Source organism: Rana temporaria (genome assembly GCF_905171775.1).
Source record: "Rana temporaria chromosome 2 unlocalized genomic scaffold, aRanTem1.1 chr2f, whole genome shotgun sequence".
Lineage (NCBI taxonomy): Eukaryota > Metazoa > Chordata > Amphibia > Anura > Ranidae > Rana > Rana temporaria.
The window spans coordinates 141,623-157,559 of NW_024404411.1; the positions used below are offsets into that span (position 1 = coordinate 141,623).

Here is a 15,937-nt window from a genome sequence, read left to right on the forward strand (position 1 = left end):
TGTCTGATATTGAAGGAGGGGGTGCCTGGTATTGAAGGAGGGGGTGTCTGGTATTGAAGGAGGGGGTGCCCGGTATTGAAGGAGGGGGTGCCTGGTATTGAAGGAGAGGGTGCCTGGTATTGAAGAAGGGGGTGCCTGGTATTGAAGGAGGGGGTGCCTGGTATTGAAGGAGGGGGTGCCTGGTATTGAAGGAGAGGTTGCCCGGTGTTGAAGGAGAGGGCGCCTGGTATTGAAGGAGAGGGTGCCTGGTATTGAAGTCGGGGTGCCTGGTATTGAAGGAGGGGGTGCTTGTTATTGAAGGAGGGGGTGCCCGGTGTTGAAGGAGAGGGTGCCTGGTATTGAAGGAGAGGGTGCCTGGTATTGAAGTGGGGGTGCCTGGTATTGAAGGAGGGGGTGCTTGTTATTGAAGGAGGGGGTGCCTGGTATTGAAGAAGGGGGTGTCTGGTATTGAAGGAGGGGGTGCCTGGTATTGAAGGAGGGGGTGTCTGGTATTGAAGGAGGGGGTGCCTGGTATTGAAGTGGGGGTGCCTGGTATTGAAGGAGGGGGTGCTTGTTATTGAAGGAGGGGGTGCCTGGTATTGAAGAAGGGGGTGTCTGGTATTGAAGGAGGGGGTGCCTGGTATTGAAGGAGGGGGTGCCCGGTATTGAAGTTGGGGGTGCCTGGTATTGAAGGAGGGGGTGCCTGGTATTGAATGAGGGGGTGCCTGGTATTGAAGTTGGGGGTGCCTGGTATTGAAAGAGGGGGTGCCTGGTATTGAAGGAGAGGGTGCCTGGTATTGAATGAGGGGGTGCCTGGTATTGAAGGAGGGGGTGTCTGATATTGAAGGAGGGGGTGCCTGGTATTGAAGGAGGGGGTGCCTGGTATTGAAGGAGAGGGTGCCTGGTATTGAAGGAGGGGGTGCCTGGTATTGAAGGAGGGGGTGCCTGGTATTGAAGGAGAGGGTGCCTGGTATTGAAGGAGGGGGTGCCTGGTATTGAAGGAGGGGGTGCCTGGTATTGAAGGAGGGGGTGCCTGGTATTGAAGGAGGGGGTGCCTGGTATTGAAGGAGGGGGTGCCTGGTATTGAAGGAGGGGGTGCCTGGTATTGAAGAAGGGGGTGCCTGGTATTAAAGGAGGGGGTGCCTGGTATTGAAGGAGAGGGTGTCTGGTATTGAAGGAGGGGGTGCCTGGTATTGAAGGAGGGGGTGCTTGTTATTGAAGGAGGGGGTGCCTGGTAATGAAAGAGGGGGTGAGAGAGAGGAGGTGAGTGTAAGAGAGATGGGGAGCATCAGAGAGAAAGGGTGGAATGTGAGTGAGGGGTGAGAGAGAGGAGTGGAATATTAAAGAGGGGCTTAGAGAGGGGTTGGGTGAGAGAGAGAGAGAGAGAGAGAGAGGGTGAGTGTAAGAGAGAGGGAGTGAGTGAGACAAAGGGGGGCTGAGAGACTGAAAGATAGAGGGGGTTGAGAGACAGAGAGAAATGAGACAGAAAGGGGGGTGAGAGAGAGGGGTGGAGTGTGAGATGGGGGTGCGAGGGAAGGGTGGAGTGTGAGAGGGGGTGAGAGAGATGAGTGGAGTGTGAGAGGGGGTGAGAGAGAGGGGTGGAATGTGAGAAAGGGGCTGAGAGGGGGGTTGGGTGAGAGATAGAGAGGGGATGAGTGTGAGAGAGGGGAAGTGAGTGAGACAGAAGGGGGCTGAGAAAGGGGTGGAGTGTGAGAAAGGGGCTGAGAGAGTGGGTGGGTGAGAGAGAGGGGTTGAGTGAGACAGAGGGGGGCTGAGATACGGGGGGTGAGAGAGGGGAGGGCTGAGAGAGACCACATAGTTCTGTCCCTATCTGCAGTGCCTCCTCTGCCACCCTGTGAAGGCAGGTACAGTGTAGGATACCCCGATACCTGATGGCCAGCAGCGGGCAGCGCCGAGTCTCCTTCTTGATATAGAGATTCTCTAAGGCCTCGTACACACGACAGAGTTTCTCGGCAGAATTCAGCCAGAAACTCGGTCAGAGCATGATTCTGCCGAGAAACTCTGTCGTGTGTACACTTTTGGCCCGATGGAGCCGCCGAGGAACTCGTCGAGAAAATAGAGAACATGTTCTCTATTTTCTCGTTGTTCTATGGGAGAAGGCGGCCCGCCGAGCTCCTCGGCGGCTTCATCCCTGAACTCGACGAGGAACTCGACGTGTTTGGCACGTTGAGTTCCTCGGCCGTGTGTACGGGGCCTGACTGTTCTGCTCCTTCCAGCAGCCCCTTGTCAGCATCTGCCTCCCACCTGTCCTCCGGCCCGGGCCTCAATGTTGATCGAAGGAATCAAGGTTCTGGGAGTGTTGGGGAAGCTTCCTCCGGCTCCTGTTCGCCTCTTCTGTGGTCAGGGAGGGGGCGGAGCTCTATTTCCCCCCCGGGCTCTAACAGATCTAACTGCCCTCCTCAATGGCCACCGTCCCCAAATCCCTGCGGCCTTGCCCCTGTTTGCTGCCACCTAACTCTGCATGAAAACAAGTGGCTCAATGGGCAGTGTGCTAGGCAGAATTCTGCCTGGGACCAGTGGATCCAATGTGACTTATAGTAGTACTGGCCCTGCATGTGGGGGAGGGGACAAAGCAAACATGTGGAAGAAGGTGCTCTGGTCAGATGAGACCAAAATGTTACTTTTTGGCCTAAAAGCAAAACGCTATGTGTGGGGGAAACTAACACAGCACATCACCCTGAACACACCATCCCCACCGTGAAACATGGTGGTGGCAGCATCATGTGGTGGCGATGCTTTTCTTCAGCAGGGACAGGGAAGCTGGACAGAGTTGATGGGAAGATGGATGGAGACAAATACAGGACAAACTTAGAAGAAAACCTGTTAGGCCTCGTACACACGGCCGAGGAACTCGACGTGCCAAACACATCGAGTTCCTCGGCCAGTTCAGCCCTGAAGCCGCCGAGGAGCTCGGCGGGACGAGAGCTCCCATAGAACAACGAGAAAATAGAGAACATGTTCTCTATTTTCTCGACGAGTTCCTCGGCGGCTCCATCGGGCCGAAAGTGTACACACGACAGAGTTTCTCGGCAGAATCCGGCTCTGACCGAGTTTCTCGCCGAATTCTGCCGAGAAACTCTGTCGTGTGTACGAGGCCTAAGAGTGAAAAAGACTTGAGACTGGGGAGAGGGGTTCACCTTCCAGCAGGACAACGACCCTAAAGTACAGCCGGAGCTACAATGGAATGGTTTAGATCAAAGCCTATTCATGTGTTAGAATGGCCCAGTCACAGTCCAGACCTAAATCCCATTGAGAATCTGTGGACAAGACTTGAAAATTGCTGATCACAGACGCTCTCCATCCAATCTGACAGAGCTTGAGATATTTTACAGAGAAGAAGAATGGAGGGGAAATGTCCCTCTCTAGATGGGCAAAGCTGGTAGAGACACCCCCAAAAAGACTTGTAGAGTAAGGGGGTTCTACAAAGTATTGACCTGTCTTCTGTGTTCCTCGGCCTTCATGATGCTGTTTGTTCACTAAGGTTCTCTAACAAACCTCTGAGGGCTTCACAGAACAGCTGTATTCATACTGAGATTAAATGACACACAGGGGGACTCTATTTTCGAATTAGGTGACTTCTGAAGGCAATTGGTTCCACCAGATTTGAGTTAGGGGTATGAATACTTTTTATTATGGCCCTGTATGAGTTAAATAGGAGAACTCTGGTTCAGAGGTCGTCTGACCACCCGGAGAAAATGTGTTTGTTGCACAGGAGACAGTCTTTAGCTGGATGTATTTATTTTATTTATTATTGTTTTCAGTTTTTGTTTTTAGTAATATAAAGAGAGTGATATGGTGAGAGAGAGAGAGAGCGGGAGCGAGAGAGAGAGGGAGGGAGGGAGAGAGAGGGAGGGAGAGGGAGAGAGAGAGAGGGAGAGAGAGAGAGGGAGAGAGAGAGAGGGAGAGAGAGAGCGAGAGAGAGCGGGAGCGAGAGAGAGAGGGAGGGAGAGAGAGGGAGAGAGAGAGGGAGAGAGAGAGCGAGAGAGAGAGAGAGCGGGAGCGAGAGAGAGAGGGAGAGAGAGAGGGAGAGAGAGGGAGAGAGAGAGAGCGAGAGAGAGAGAGCGAGAGAGAGCGGGAGCGAGAGAGAGAGGGAGGGAGAGAGAGGGAGAGAGAGAGGGAGAGAGAGAGCGAGAGAGAGAGAGAGCGGGAGCGAGAGAGAGAGGGAGAGAGAGAGGGAGAGAGAGGGAGAGAGAGAGAGCGAGAGAGAGAGAGCGAGAGAGAGCGGGAGCGAGAGAGAGAGGGAGGGAGAGAGAGGGAGAGAGAGGGAGAGAGAGAGGGAGAGAGAGAGCGAGAGAGAGCGGGAGCGAGAGAGAGAGGGAGAGAGAGAGAGGGAGAGAGAGGGAGAGAGAGAGAGGGAGAGAGAGAGCGAGAGAGAGAGGGAGAGAGGGAGAGGGAGAGAGAGCGAGAGAGAGAGAGGGAGAGAGAGGGGAGAGAGAGAAGGAGAGGGAGAGGGAGAAAGAGGGAGAGAGAGAAAGAGAGAGAGAAGGAGAGAGAAGGAGAGGGAGAGAGAGAGAGGGAGAGAGAGAGAGAGAGAGAAGGAGAGAGAGAGGGAGAGAGAGGGGGAGAGAGAGGGAGAGAGAGGGAGAGAGAGAGAGAGAGGGGGAGAGAGAGAGAGGGAGAGAGAGAGGGAGAGAGAGAGAGGGAGAGAGAGGGAGAGAGAGAGAGCGCTCCCAGAATGTGACTTCCCTTAGGTAAGAGCCGCCATGACCGCGCTTTCCACCGGGGACATTTCTGATTTATTGCACTTCTAAGAAAGTTGTGTCAGCAGATGATCTCCTTGGCCCGGATTCACAAAGCACTTGCGCCGACGTATCTCCAGATACGCCACGTAAGTGCAAATATGCGCCGTCGTATCTGTGCGCCATACCCACAAACTAAGATACACCTAAAAACAGGCTTCATCCCGCCGACGTAACTTGCCAAGCCGGCGTAGGGTGAGCGCACATTTACGCCGGACGCATGGTGGCGCTCCCATTGATTAGCCATTCAAATATGCAAATGAGGAAAATACGGCGATTCACAAACGTACGTGCGCCCGACCGACGCAGGCTACACGATGTGCGCATAAGTTGTACGTCCGGCGTAAAGTTATGCCCCATAAAGGAGGCGCAACCCAGCAGCATCCATGCAAGGGTCTGCACCAGGGAACAGAAGCCGGCGTATTTTACGTTGTTTACGTTGGACGTGTGTCTGGCTGGGCATAGATTACGTTCACGGCGTAGGCAGTGATCCGGCGTATCTTAGGCAGTTGTTCCGACGTGGTTGTGAGCATGCGCACGGGGATGCATCCTTGACACGACGCATGCGCAGTTCATTCAACGTACTTGTCTGGCTCTCCAACCATCATTTGCATGGGGTCACGCCTAATTTGCATGGATTTGCATGGGGCAATCCCACTTCCACCTACGCCGTCCTGCGCCTTCGAAACCTACGTCTCGCCGACGCAGCATTGGGAGCACTGGCTTCCTGAATTCCATGCTTGCCTCTCTGCGCTGCGTCGGCGTAGTGTACATTGATATGCGCTACGGCGGCGTAATGTGCGCCCGCTCTCTGTGAATCCGGGCCATTGTTTTTACTTCTCAGAGTGCCTCCGGGATCAGACCACGACTCTGCATTCCGCCCACACCCACTCACATAACTGACGAGCATGGATGGGGGCGAGTGGGGGGGAGGGAAGAAGAAAAGAGCGCCAAAACCGATGGCTGAGATAAGTTCTAAAATATGTCAAACGAAACCAAATTCTCATCAATTACCGGATCCTTCCTTGTATAAGAGAGGGATGGACTCCAGAGAGAGACATCATCAAAAGGCCCCCACATCCATTTTCATATATCATGAGAGGGTGAGAGAGAGAGAGAGAGGGGGGGGGGAGTGAGAGGGGATGAGAGAGAAAGGGCGTGAAAGAGGAGGAGAAGTGAGAAAGAGGGGGGTTGAGAGAGAGGAAGGGTGAGAGAGAGGAGGGACTTAAAGAGAGGGGGTCTGAGAAGGGGTTGAGAGAGAGCGGGTGAGAGAGAGAGAGGAGGGGAGTGTAAGAGAGAGGGAGTGAGCAATGCCGCGTACACACCATCATTTTCGTCATGAAAAAAAAACAACGTTTTTCAGGCTCTAGAAAAAACGTTGTTTTCCCAACTTCATCATTAAAACGGCGTTGCCCACACACCATCGTTTTTAAAAAATGCTCTAGCAAAGCGCGGTGACGTACAACACGTACGCCGGCACTATAAAGGGGAAGTTCCATGCGGATGGCGCCGCCCTTGGGGCTGCTTTAGCTGATTTTGTGTTAGTAAAAGACGATTTGCGCTTTTCTGTCTGTTACAGTGTGATGAATGTGCGATCTCCATTATGAACGGTAGTTTTACCAGAGCGATCGCTCCCGTCTCATAACTTGCTTCTGAGCATGCGCTGGTTTTTAACGTTGTTTTAGCCCACACACGATCATTTTTTTCAACCCGAAAACCGTCATCGTTTAAAACGTCGTTAAAAAATGCACCATGTTCGAATTTTTTTTTGTCGTTTTTCAGAACCCGAAAAATGATGTAAGCCCACACACCATCATTTTAAATTACATTTTTTTTAAAACGTTGTTTATTTCATGCTGAAAAATTATCGTGTGTACACGGCATAAGAGAGAGGGGGAGAGGAGGGGGCTGAGAGATAAAGTGGGCACTGAGACAGAGGGAGTGAGAGAGAGGGGGGTTGAGAGAGGGGGTGTGAGAAAGAGAGGGTGGGGCAGATCCTCAAAGAAATTACGCCGGCGTATCTCTTGATACGCCGTGTAATTTCGAATTTTGCGTGTCGTATCTTTGTTTTGGTATCCACAAAACAAGATACGACGGCATCTGTGTTAGATCCGACAGGTGTACGCCTTAGTACGCCGTCGGATCTAAGATGCAATTTTCCGGCGGCCGCTAGGTGGCGTTTCCGCATCGAGTATGCAAATTAGCTATTTCCGACAATCCACGAACGTACGACCGGCCGTCGCATTTTTTTACGTCGTTTCCGTTCGGCTTTTTCCGGCGTATAGTTAAAGCTGCTATATGGTGGCGTATTCAATGTTAAGTATGGCCGTCGTTCCGGCGTCTAATTTTGGAGTGTGGAGGGTGGAATGTGAGAGAGGGGGCTGAAAGACCTGGAGACAGAAGGGGGCTAAGAGACAGAGGCGACGTGAGAGAGGGTGGGTAAAAGAGCGCGAGGTGTGGAGTGTGAGAGCAGGGGGTGAGAGAGAGAGGTGGAGTTTGAGAGTGGGGGTTGGATGAGAGACAGAGAGGGGTGAGTGTAAGAGAGGGGGAGTGAGTGAGATAGAAGGGGGCTGGGAGAGGGGTGGAGTGTGAGAGAGGTGGGTGAGAGAGAGTGCGGCTGAGAGAGGAAGTTGGTGAAAGAGCAGGAGGTGAGAGAGGGATGGAGTGTGAGAAAGGGGCTGAGAGGGGGGTTGGGTGAGAGATAGAGAGGGGGTGAGTGTAAGAGAGGGGGAGTGAGTGAGATAGAAGGGGGCTGGGAGAGGGGTGGAGTGTGAGAGAGGTGGGTGAGAGAGAGTGGGGCTGAGAGAGGAAGTTGGTGAAAGAGCAGGAGGTGAGAGAGGGATGGAGTGTGAGAAAGGGGCTGAGAGAGGGGTTGGGTGAGAGATAGAGAGGGGGTGAGTGTAAGAGAGGGGGAGTGAGTGAGATAGAAGGGGGCTGGGAGAGGGGTGGAGTGTGAGAGAGGTGGGTGAGAGAGAGTGGGGCTGAGAGAGGAAGTTGGTGAAAGAGCAGGAGGTGAGAGAGGGATGGAGTGTGAGAAAGGGGCTGAGAGGGGGGTTGGGTGAGAGATAGAGAGGGGGTGAGTGTAAGAGAGGGGGAGTGAGTGAGATAGAAGGGGGCTGGGAGAGGGGTGGAGTGTGAGAGAGGTGGGTGAGAGAGAGTGGGGCTGAGAGAGGAAGTTGGTGAAAGAGCAGGAGGTGAGAGAGGGATGGAGTGTGAGAAAGGGGCTGAGAGGGGGGTTGGGTGAGAGATAGAGAGGGGGTGAGTGTAAGAGAGGGGGAGTGAGTGAGATAGAAGGGGGCTGGGAGAGGGGTGGAGTGTGAGAGAGGTGGGTGAGAGAGAGTGGGGCTGAGAGAGGGGGTGAGTGTAAGAGAGATGGGGGAGTCAGAGAGACAGGGGTGGAGCTCAGCTATGAGGAAAGATTAGAGGCAGGGCCAATGCAAGGGCACTCACGGGCACTGCCCAGGGGCCCCAGGTACATGGGGGGGCCCACAATAATCTTGCATTACATCATACTTGCCAACTGTTCCGGATTTGCTGGGACAGTCACGCTTATTACTAAACTGTCCCGATCGTGTCCCGGGAAGTGTCCCAGAACCTGTACTCTGCCCTTCTGATCCCAGTGTTGACCCCCCCCCCCCCCTGTACTGGGCCCTTTGTGTTGACCAGTCTTTGATCTATTGAATGTTTTCCTTTTGTAAAAATCGATTTAATTGAAAGTACTGATGAATAAATGTTAAATTCTATATCAACTATTTATATTTTATTTCTTGAAAGTGGGTGTGTAAATTGGGGCAAGCTGGTAGGGGCCCCAGTGCATTACCTTGCCCAGGGGCCCATGATGCTATTAAGACAGGGCCCTGATTAGAGGAACTGAATTCATTCTCTCCTGAGAAGAGGAGAATAAGGGGGGATATGATCACCATGTAGAAATATATAAGGGATCCATATAGTGGACTTGGTGTTGAGTTATTCACTTTACGGTCATCACCGAGGACAAGGGGGCGCTCTTTACGTCTAAAGGAAAAGAGATTTCACCTCCAAATACAGAACAGTCTATAAAGACGTAAATACAAAGTATGACCCTTCAGAGGTCCGTGACTGGCGGGTTTAGGTTCTCACCCTCCGGGACGTCTTGCTGTCTATCTATAGAGAAGATCTCTACAGACCACAATAGACAAAGAAAAATGTAAACGGAATTTTTAAAATGCCTTTAGAGAGATGTGAGAAGCTTGGGGTGTAGCGATGAGGCCTGGGGGGTGGGGGGTGGGGGGTGGAAGGGGGGTAAAACCCCTTCCCGGGGCTGAAGTGGTTAATTTACATTTTATTTTTTGAGTATTTCCATAAGAAACATAGAAAGAAAATACAACAGAGAACAATTTAAGTGTAAAGACAATGGCAACAGTTTATTTTCAAGCCGTAATACAAAAGATCAAAACAAGATTCCAAAGTAAGAGAGAAAAAGAAGAAAATACAAATTAAAAAAGATATAATTTATAAAATATTCTTTTGTTATTCCATTTACTATTTCAATGCATTGACTTTGACACGCCCTGATCTTTATTTATTTATTTTACACACACTTTCCTTTGGTTGTTAAGGGGCGGGACCAGGAAGCCGACACCGACGCTTCCTTAACAACCGATGACCTATCAGCTGTCAGCAGGATTCCTCACTGACATATGAATGGATATAAAGGAATGGCAGGCAAAAAAAATTTAAGAAAAAAAACCTGCGTTGGATCCCCCCCAATCAAACGCGTCCCTTCGGGTCTGTTATGGATTTTATATAACACAGTGTATTGAAGTGGTTAAGGGGAACTCTGTGCCAAAATTTAAAAAAAAAATGGCGTAGGGGTCCCCCCAAAATCCATACTAGCACCTTCAGGTCTGGTATGAATTTGAAGGGGAACCTTACACCAATTTTTTATTTTAAATGACGTGGGGTCCCCCCCCCCCAAGAATCCATACCAGACCCCTGTCTGAGCACACAGCCTGGGAGGTCAGGAAAGTGGGGGGCAAGCACCTCTCCCCCCCTCCAAAACCATACCAGGCCACATGCCCTCAATATGGCCCCAAAGCACCTTGTTCCCATGCTGATGGGGACAAGGGCCTCATCCCCACAACCCTGGTTTTGGGGGTCTGCGGGTGCGGGGGGGCTTATCAGAATCTGGAAGCCCCCTTTAACAAGCAGGCCCCCAGATCCCTTGTTTCCATGCTGATGGGGACAAGGGCCTCATGCCCACAACCCTGGTTTTGGGGGTCTGCGGGTGCGGGGGGGCTTATCAGAATCTGGAAGCCCCCTTTAACAAGCAGGCCCCCAGATCCCGCCCCCTTCCCTATGTGAATGAGTATTGGGTACCGAGTACCCCTATCCATTCACCAAAAGAGTATCAAAAAGTAATAAAAACACAGAGAAAGTTTTTGACTTTCCTTTATTAAAAAAAAAACAACAACTTAGATCTGCCTCACACCACCCACCCCACTGCCGAACCCCCAAAAAAAGCTCTGCCTGCGATAAAAGCTAACCGCCGGCTGTTTGCTCCTCTCTCTAACAGTTCTTAAAGCGGTTCTCCACCCTAAAGTGGAGTCCCGCTGATCGGAACCCCCCCCCCCCTCCGGTGTCACATTTGACACCTTTCAGGGGGGAGGGGGGTGCAGATACCTGTCTAAAGACCGGTATTTGCACCCACTTCCGGCCCGGCATTCACGGGCAAAAGACGGGCATTCCGTCACTTCCCGTCACCCCCCCATTGTGTGCTGGGAACACTCGGCTTCCAGCACACAGCGGGAGCCAATCGGCGGGCGCGGCGCAACTCGCGCATGCGCCGTAGGGAACCGGGCAGTGAAGCCGCAGAGCTTCACTTCCTGGTTCCTTCAGCGTGGATGGCGGGGGGAGCAGCAGAGAGACGAGCGATCGCTTGTGCTCTGCTGCGATCGGCGCTGGACTCCAGGACAGGTAAGTGTCCTAATATTAAAAGTCAGCAGCTGCAGTATTTGTACCTGCTGGCTTTTAATATGTTTTTCCCCATGGCACATCCGCTTTAAATAGGTAAGGGGCGGGGCCACCCGGTGATGACACCTGGAGGCACAGCCCTGCCCACTGTGATATCAGCGACCGGTGCGTGCTCTGGAAGAAGATATCGCTTGATTTGTAATTGTCTGAAGATTGTCATTATAATACAGCTGATTATTATGTATTGATCATTGGTAATAATTTGGGGCCCTGGACCCTGGCGTCATGACGTCACCCTAAAATAATATATTTGTTTCTGGATAGAGAGCTCTATTGGTCAAAGATCATCAGATCTATTTTCTATACAATATAAACACACACCCATATATATTACAAACATTGTCGTTGCATATACATTGTATTACATTTTTTTTCTAAAGTTTATATAAAGTATATCTAAAGTTTATTTGAAGTTTATCTAAAGCTATGAAAAAAAGAAGGGGGGCACTCACATCGCCACGTCCATAGATTTGAGAGGGAACAAGAAAAAAGAAGGGTACTCAAAGAGTAACCAGAGACCTGGGGGCAGATCCACATACCTTGGCTGCGCCTGGCGCAGATGTGAGACACACTACGCCGCTGTAACTTACCTGGCTTTGGTTTGAATCCTTAATGAATTTGTGCCGTAAGTTACGGCGGCGTAGTGTATCTCTCGCGGCGGATTTCAAATTGGGCAGGTAGGGGGCGTGTTTCATTTAAATGAAACGCGTCCCCACGCCGAATGAACGGCGCATGCGCCGTCCGTAAAACTCCCAGGGTGCATTGCTCCAAAAGACGTCGCAAGGACGTCATTGTTTTCGACGTGAACGTAAATGGCGTCCAGCCCCATTCACGGACGACTTACGCAAACGACGTAAAATTTTCAAAATTAAGCGCGGGAACGACGGCCATACTTAACATTGAGTACGCCACCATATAGCAGCTTTAACTATACGCCGGAAAAAGCCGAACGGAAACGACGTAAAAAAATGCGACGGCATGTCGTACGTTCGTGGATCGGCGGAAATAGCTAATTTGCATACTCGACGCGGATTACGACGTGAACGGCACCCAGCGGACGCCGAAAAATTGCATCTAAGATCCGACGGCGTACGAAGTAGTACCCCTGTCGGATCTAACACAGATGCCTTCGTATCTTGTTTTGGGGATTCAAAACAAAGATACGACGCGCAAAATTTGAAATTACGCGGCGTATCAAGAGATACGCCGTTTAATTTCTTTGAGGATCTGCCCCCTGGACTTTAGAGGCATAGAAAACAATGGAGAAATTGAAAAAAAAAAAAGAATATTTATTGAGAAAAATACATGATATAAACAGAGCATTCAAAAACAGTTAAAAATCATATAAAGTGATACAGATTGTACAGTGAGCCCTTGTGCGTCAACACGTTTCACCGTTAGGCTTTATCAGGACACGTTCAAGGTTCTAAAGATAGCAAAAGAAGAAAACAAATCTCGAAGTCTGAAATGAAACATATTTGAATTACAAATCCGATAAATATCATATACGTTAATACATATAAAAAGCCTAACGGTGAAACGCGTTGACGCACAAGGGCTCACTGTGCAATCTGTATCGTTTTATATGATTTTTTAACTGTTTTTGAATGCTCTGTTTATATCATGTATTTTTCTCAATAAATATTGTTATTTTTTTTTTTTTCAATTTCTCCATTGTTTTCTATGTCTCTAAAGTCCGGTCTATGGTTACTCTTTGAGTTCCCTCCCTTTTTCTTGTTCCCTCTTATATCTAAAGCTAAAATCCATTTTTTTTGTTCCTTTTAATAAAGGGGATAAAATGTTTATTTTTTTCTCCATGTCCCATTGTGAAGACTTTCCCTCACTTCCTGTCTTAGAAACAAAACAGGAAGTGAGTTTTACCCAAAAAGGAAAATCTTCAGTTGTCACTGGAACAAGTATCCCAATTGGAAGATTCCTCCTCTTCTGTTGACAACTCAACATTTTTCCCCAGAATGTTCCTCAGAACATAACGAAGGGACAGGTCTTCACAGTGGGCACATAAACGGCAATAAAACACTACAGAGGGTCCAACCCTTCCACCCTGCACCCAAAACTCAAGACAAATCAGATAGAATGTTATGGGAAGAGTGTTGGGGGTTCCCTAGGTGCAGAGAAGCTTGGTTCAACCAATCCGATCCATCCTTTATGTGATGTCCCCAGTTTCTGGGCAGATTTAACAATTCTGATCATTTATCGCCCTCTCCCCACATATCTTTAAATACCCATAATCATCCCACACACCGATCACCACATGGAGGGGCTCGGTGAAGGTGGCGGTGAAGGTGCAGATGTGTGTGATGGGGACAGTCGGATTATAAAAGGAGATCTTCCCGGCCTCGTAATCCAGATACATCCTGATTATCTTACTGCTAGGATAGCTACATGGGCAGTGTTCATTCCTGTCAGCTAATCCCCAAGCAACATTGTACCTGTGTATACCCCAGTATTTGTTCTTGTGTTCCCCTAGGTCAGGGTGGTCCCTTTGGGAACATATTTCAGGATTCCAGCTCCTCTTTACACTGGGGTAACACATCCCGATATCCCAATAAGCCGATCCCCCAACCTCCACCTCCCAGTAATGCCGCCCTGAGGAGAAACTCTGACTGCTCATTACCTGAGAAAACTTAAACCTTTTTGGTGTTTCTGGAAGATCCATGAATGGTGATGGAAAGGCAGTCACAGTTTTCCCGTCTACTGAGATTTGTAGCTTATCACCAGCTGTGCTTTCATCCAGAAACGTGTCTCCAGCACCCTCCATCCTGTTATTTATCCCAGACATGATATCAGATAATCCTGTGTACAATGTGTGTGAGATCCCAACCATGTCCAGATCCCTGAGGTTATCACGTCTCTCCCGGTCCTCATCATCTCCATCCTCAGTATCACACAAGTCCCCAGTCTCTGATTTCTGTAGGACAATCAGAGGATCCGTCATGTTGCACAGCTCCTCGATGTCACCCATCTTCCTGGACAGCTCCTCCTTCTTTATCTCCAGCTCCCGGGTCATTTCCATTATGGAGACGGAGATCTTCTCTGCCTGCCCGGAGATTTCCCCCAGGACTTTCTTCTCCAGGTCTTCCAGATGTCCCCTGAGGTTTCCAAGCAGGACGGTGATGTTTAATTTCTCCCCACCTGCTTTGTCCATCACTTTCCTCTGGTGTTCCTGAAGACGTAGAATTCTTCTCACCGCCACTGTTTGCTTTGTCTTCAGTTTTTGGTGTATGGTTTTCAGCTTCTCCTTCTTCATTTCAGAAGCCGCAGCCAACATCTTCACCTGGTGCCCATGGTGAGCTCCATCCAGCCTGCAGGCCAGACAGATACAGGCGCCATCCACACTGCAGTAATACTCCAGGATCTTCTTATGGACGGAGCATTTCCTGCTCTCCAGGGAAGTAGTGGGGTCACATAAGACGTGTTCTGGTGACTTGCTGTGGACTCTCAGGTGTTTATCACACAGAGAAGCTTCACAATGCAGACAGGACTTCACAGCCGGTACAGGAGAGTCCACACAGTGAGTACAGAAGACCTCAGACTTCTCCTCGTCTGGCTGAGTAGACCGGAAGTTCTCCACGATGTTGCACAGAGTTATGTTCCTGTACAGTGCAGGCCGAACAGGGAACTCTGTTCTGCATTCAGGACAGGAATAACCTCCAGACCTCCCCTGTGTATCCAACACACGATCAATACAGACCCGGCAATAGTTATGTCCACATGGCAAGATTACAGGATCGGTATAAATGTTCAGACAGATGGAACAGTCCAGCTCCCTCCTCAGATCAGCAGACGCCATCGCTAAGAGCAGAAGAATGAAGTGATCGTCTCCGATACTCAGGAAGAATGTAGCTGGGTGTGATCTTCATTTCCTGCTGAGAATGAGGAGGAGGAGCTGACTGGCTGTGTGTGCGAGATAATGATGGAAGAGGGTTGTGTAATGTTAGAAGGCCAATAGGAAGTGAGATTCCTGCTCTCATCTACGGAGAACCGTGCTGTGTATATAGAGACTTTGTATTCTTTACAATGAGTGAGAGCAGCAGGGGAAAGGAATGCAAAGAATGCGTCTCCCTGGAGGGGATTAACTCATTCCAACCTGAAGAGAAGGAAATAAATAGTCCGATCTCAGTGTTTGCTGAGGACACAAAGCCATACTTGCCAACTGTCCCGTTTTTGCCGGGACATTCACGGGATTTAGACCTTTGTCCCGGTCTTATCGATTCCCGTGGAATGTCCCGGGAAATCGTTTTTGTCCTGATTTTTATTTTTACAGATTTGTATTATTTTTTTTCCCCCGCCGCTAGAGGTCCGCGGCACTGGTCAATTCTGTCTCCGTCGCCATTTTACAGAAGACCAGCTAATAGGGGAAGAAACAAGAGGCGGAGCCCGGGTGGCTCGATTGTAATAGAAATGGAGCTCCATTTCTATTGGCCGCTTTCTTGCCACCCGGGCTCCGCCTCTTGTTTCTGTAAACACAGTGACCATGCTGAGCGGTGCTGAGGCCCGATGGAGAGTCCTGGGTCCCAGCGCTGCGCTATCCCTGTCTGAGAGTGAGGCTCTGCTGTCTCACTCTCACTGGCTGCCTCTTATCATATCGTGCCTCCCGGAGAGTAAGTGACAGTCTGAGCAAGCAACTCTCCGGGTGGCTGCACGCCCACATGCATGTATGGGGGGGGGGTCTGTACTCCTGGGGGGTGAATTGTCCTGGGGGGGTCTGTACAGTTGGAGGGGGGATGAATTTTCCTGGGGGGGGGTCTGTACAGATGGACGGGGGTGAATTGTCCTGGAGGGGTCTGTACAGATGGGGGGTTATCTTGGGGGGGGGGGTCTGTACTCCTTGGGCTGGTTTGTCCAGGGGGGTCTGTACTGATGGAGGAGGGGTTGGTTTATCCTGACGAGGGTCTATACTGATGGAGGGGGGTCTGTAATGAGGGAGGACTATGGGGGGAGGGGGGTAACGCCATGTTTGTCCGGCACCGGGTGATACCAACCCTAGTGACACCACTGGTAACTGGGGACAGCTGATGTAAGGAGGGACTCTACTGGGGACACCTGATGTAAGGAGGGACTCCGCTGGGAATGTCTGATGTAAGGATGGACTCCGCTGGGGGCACCTGATGTAAGGATGCATTCTGCTGGGGGCACTTGATGTAAGGACGGACACTGCTGGGGGC

General features: G+C 50.5%; 1 protein-coding gene across 1 annotated transcript; it reads right to left on the reverse strand.

Moving 5' to 3' along the window:
• Positions 1–12,945: 12,945 nt before the first annotated feature.
• On the reverse strand, positions 12,946–14,562 carry LOC120921567 (E3 ubiquitin-protein ligase TRIM39-like). The gene has a single exon (XM_040334069.1). The coding sequence runs from the start codon at positions 14,560–14,562 to the stop codon at positions 12,946–12,948; it is 1,617 nt and encodes a 538-aa protein (XP_040190003.1).
• Between the last annotated feature and the right edge of the window lie 1,375 nt (positions 14,563–15,937).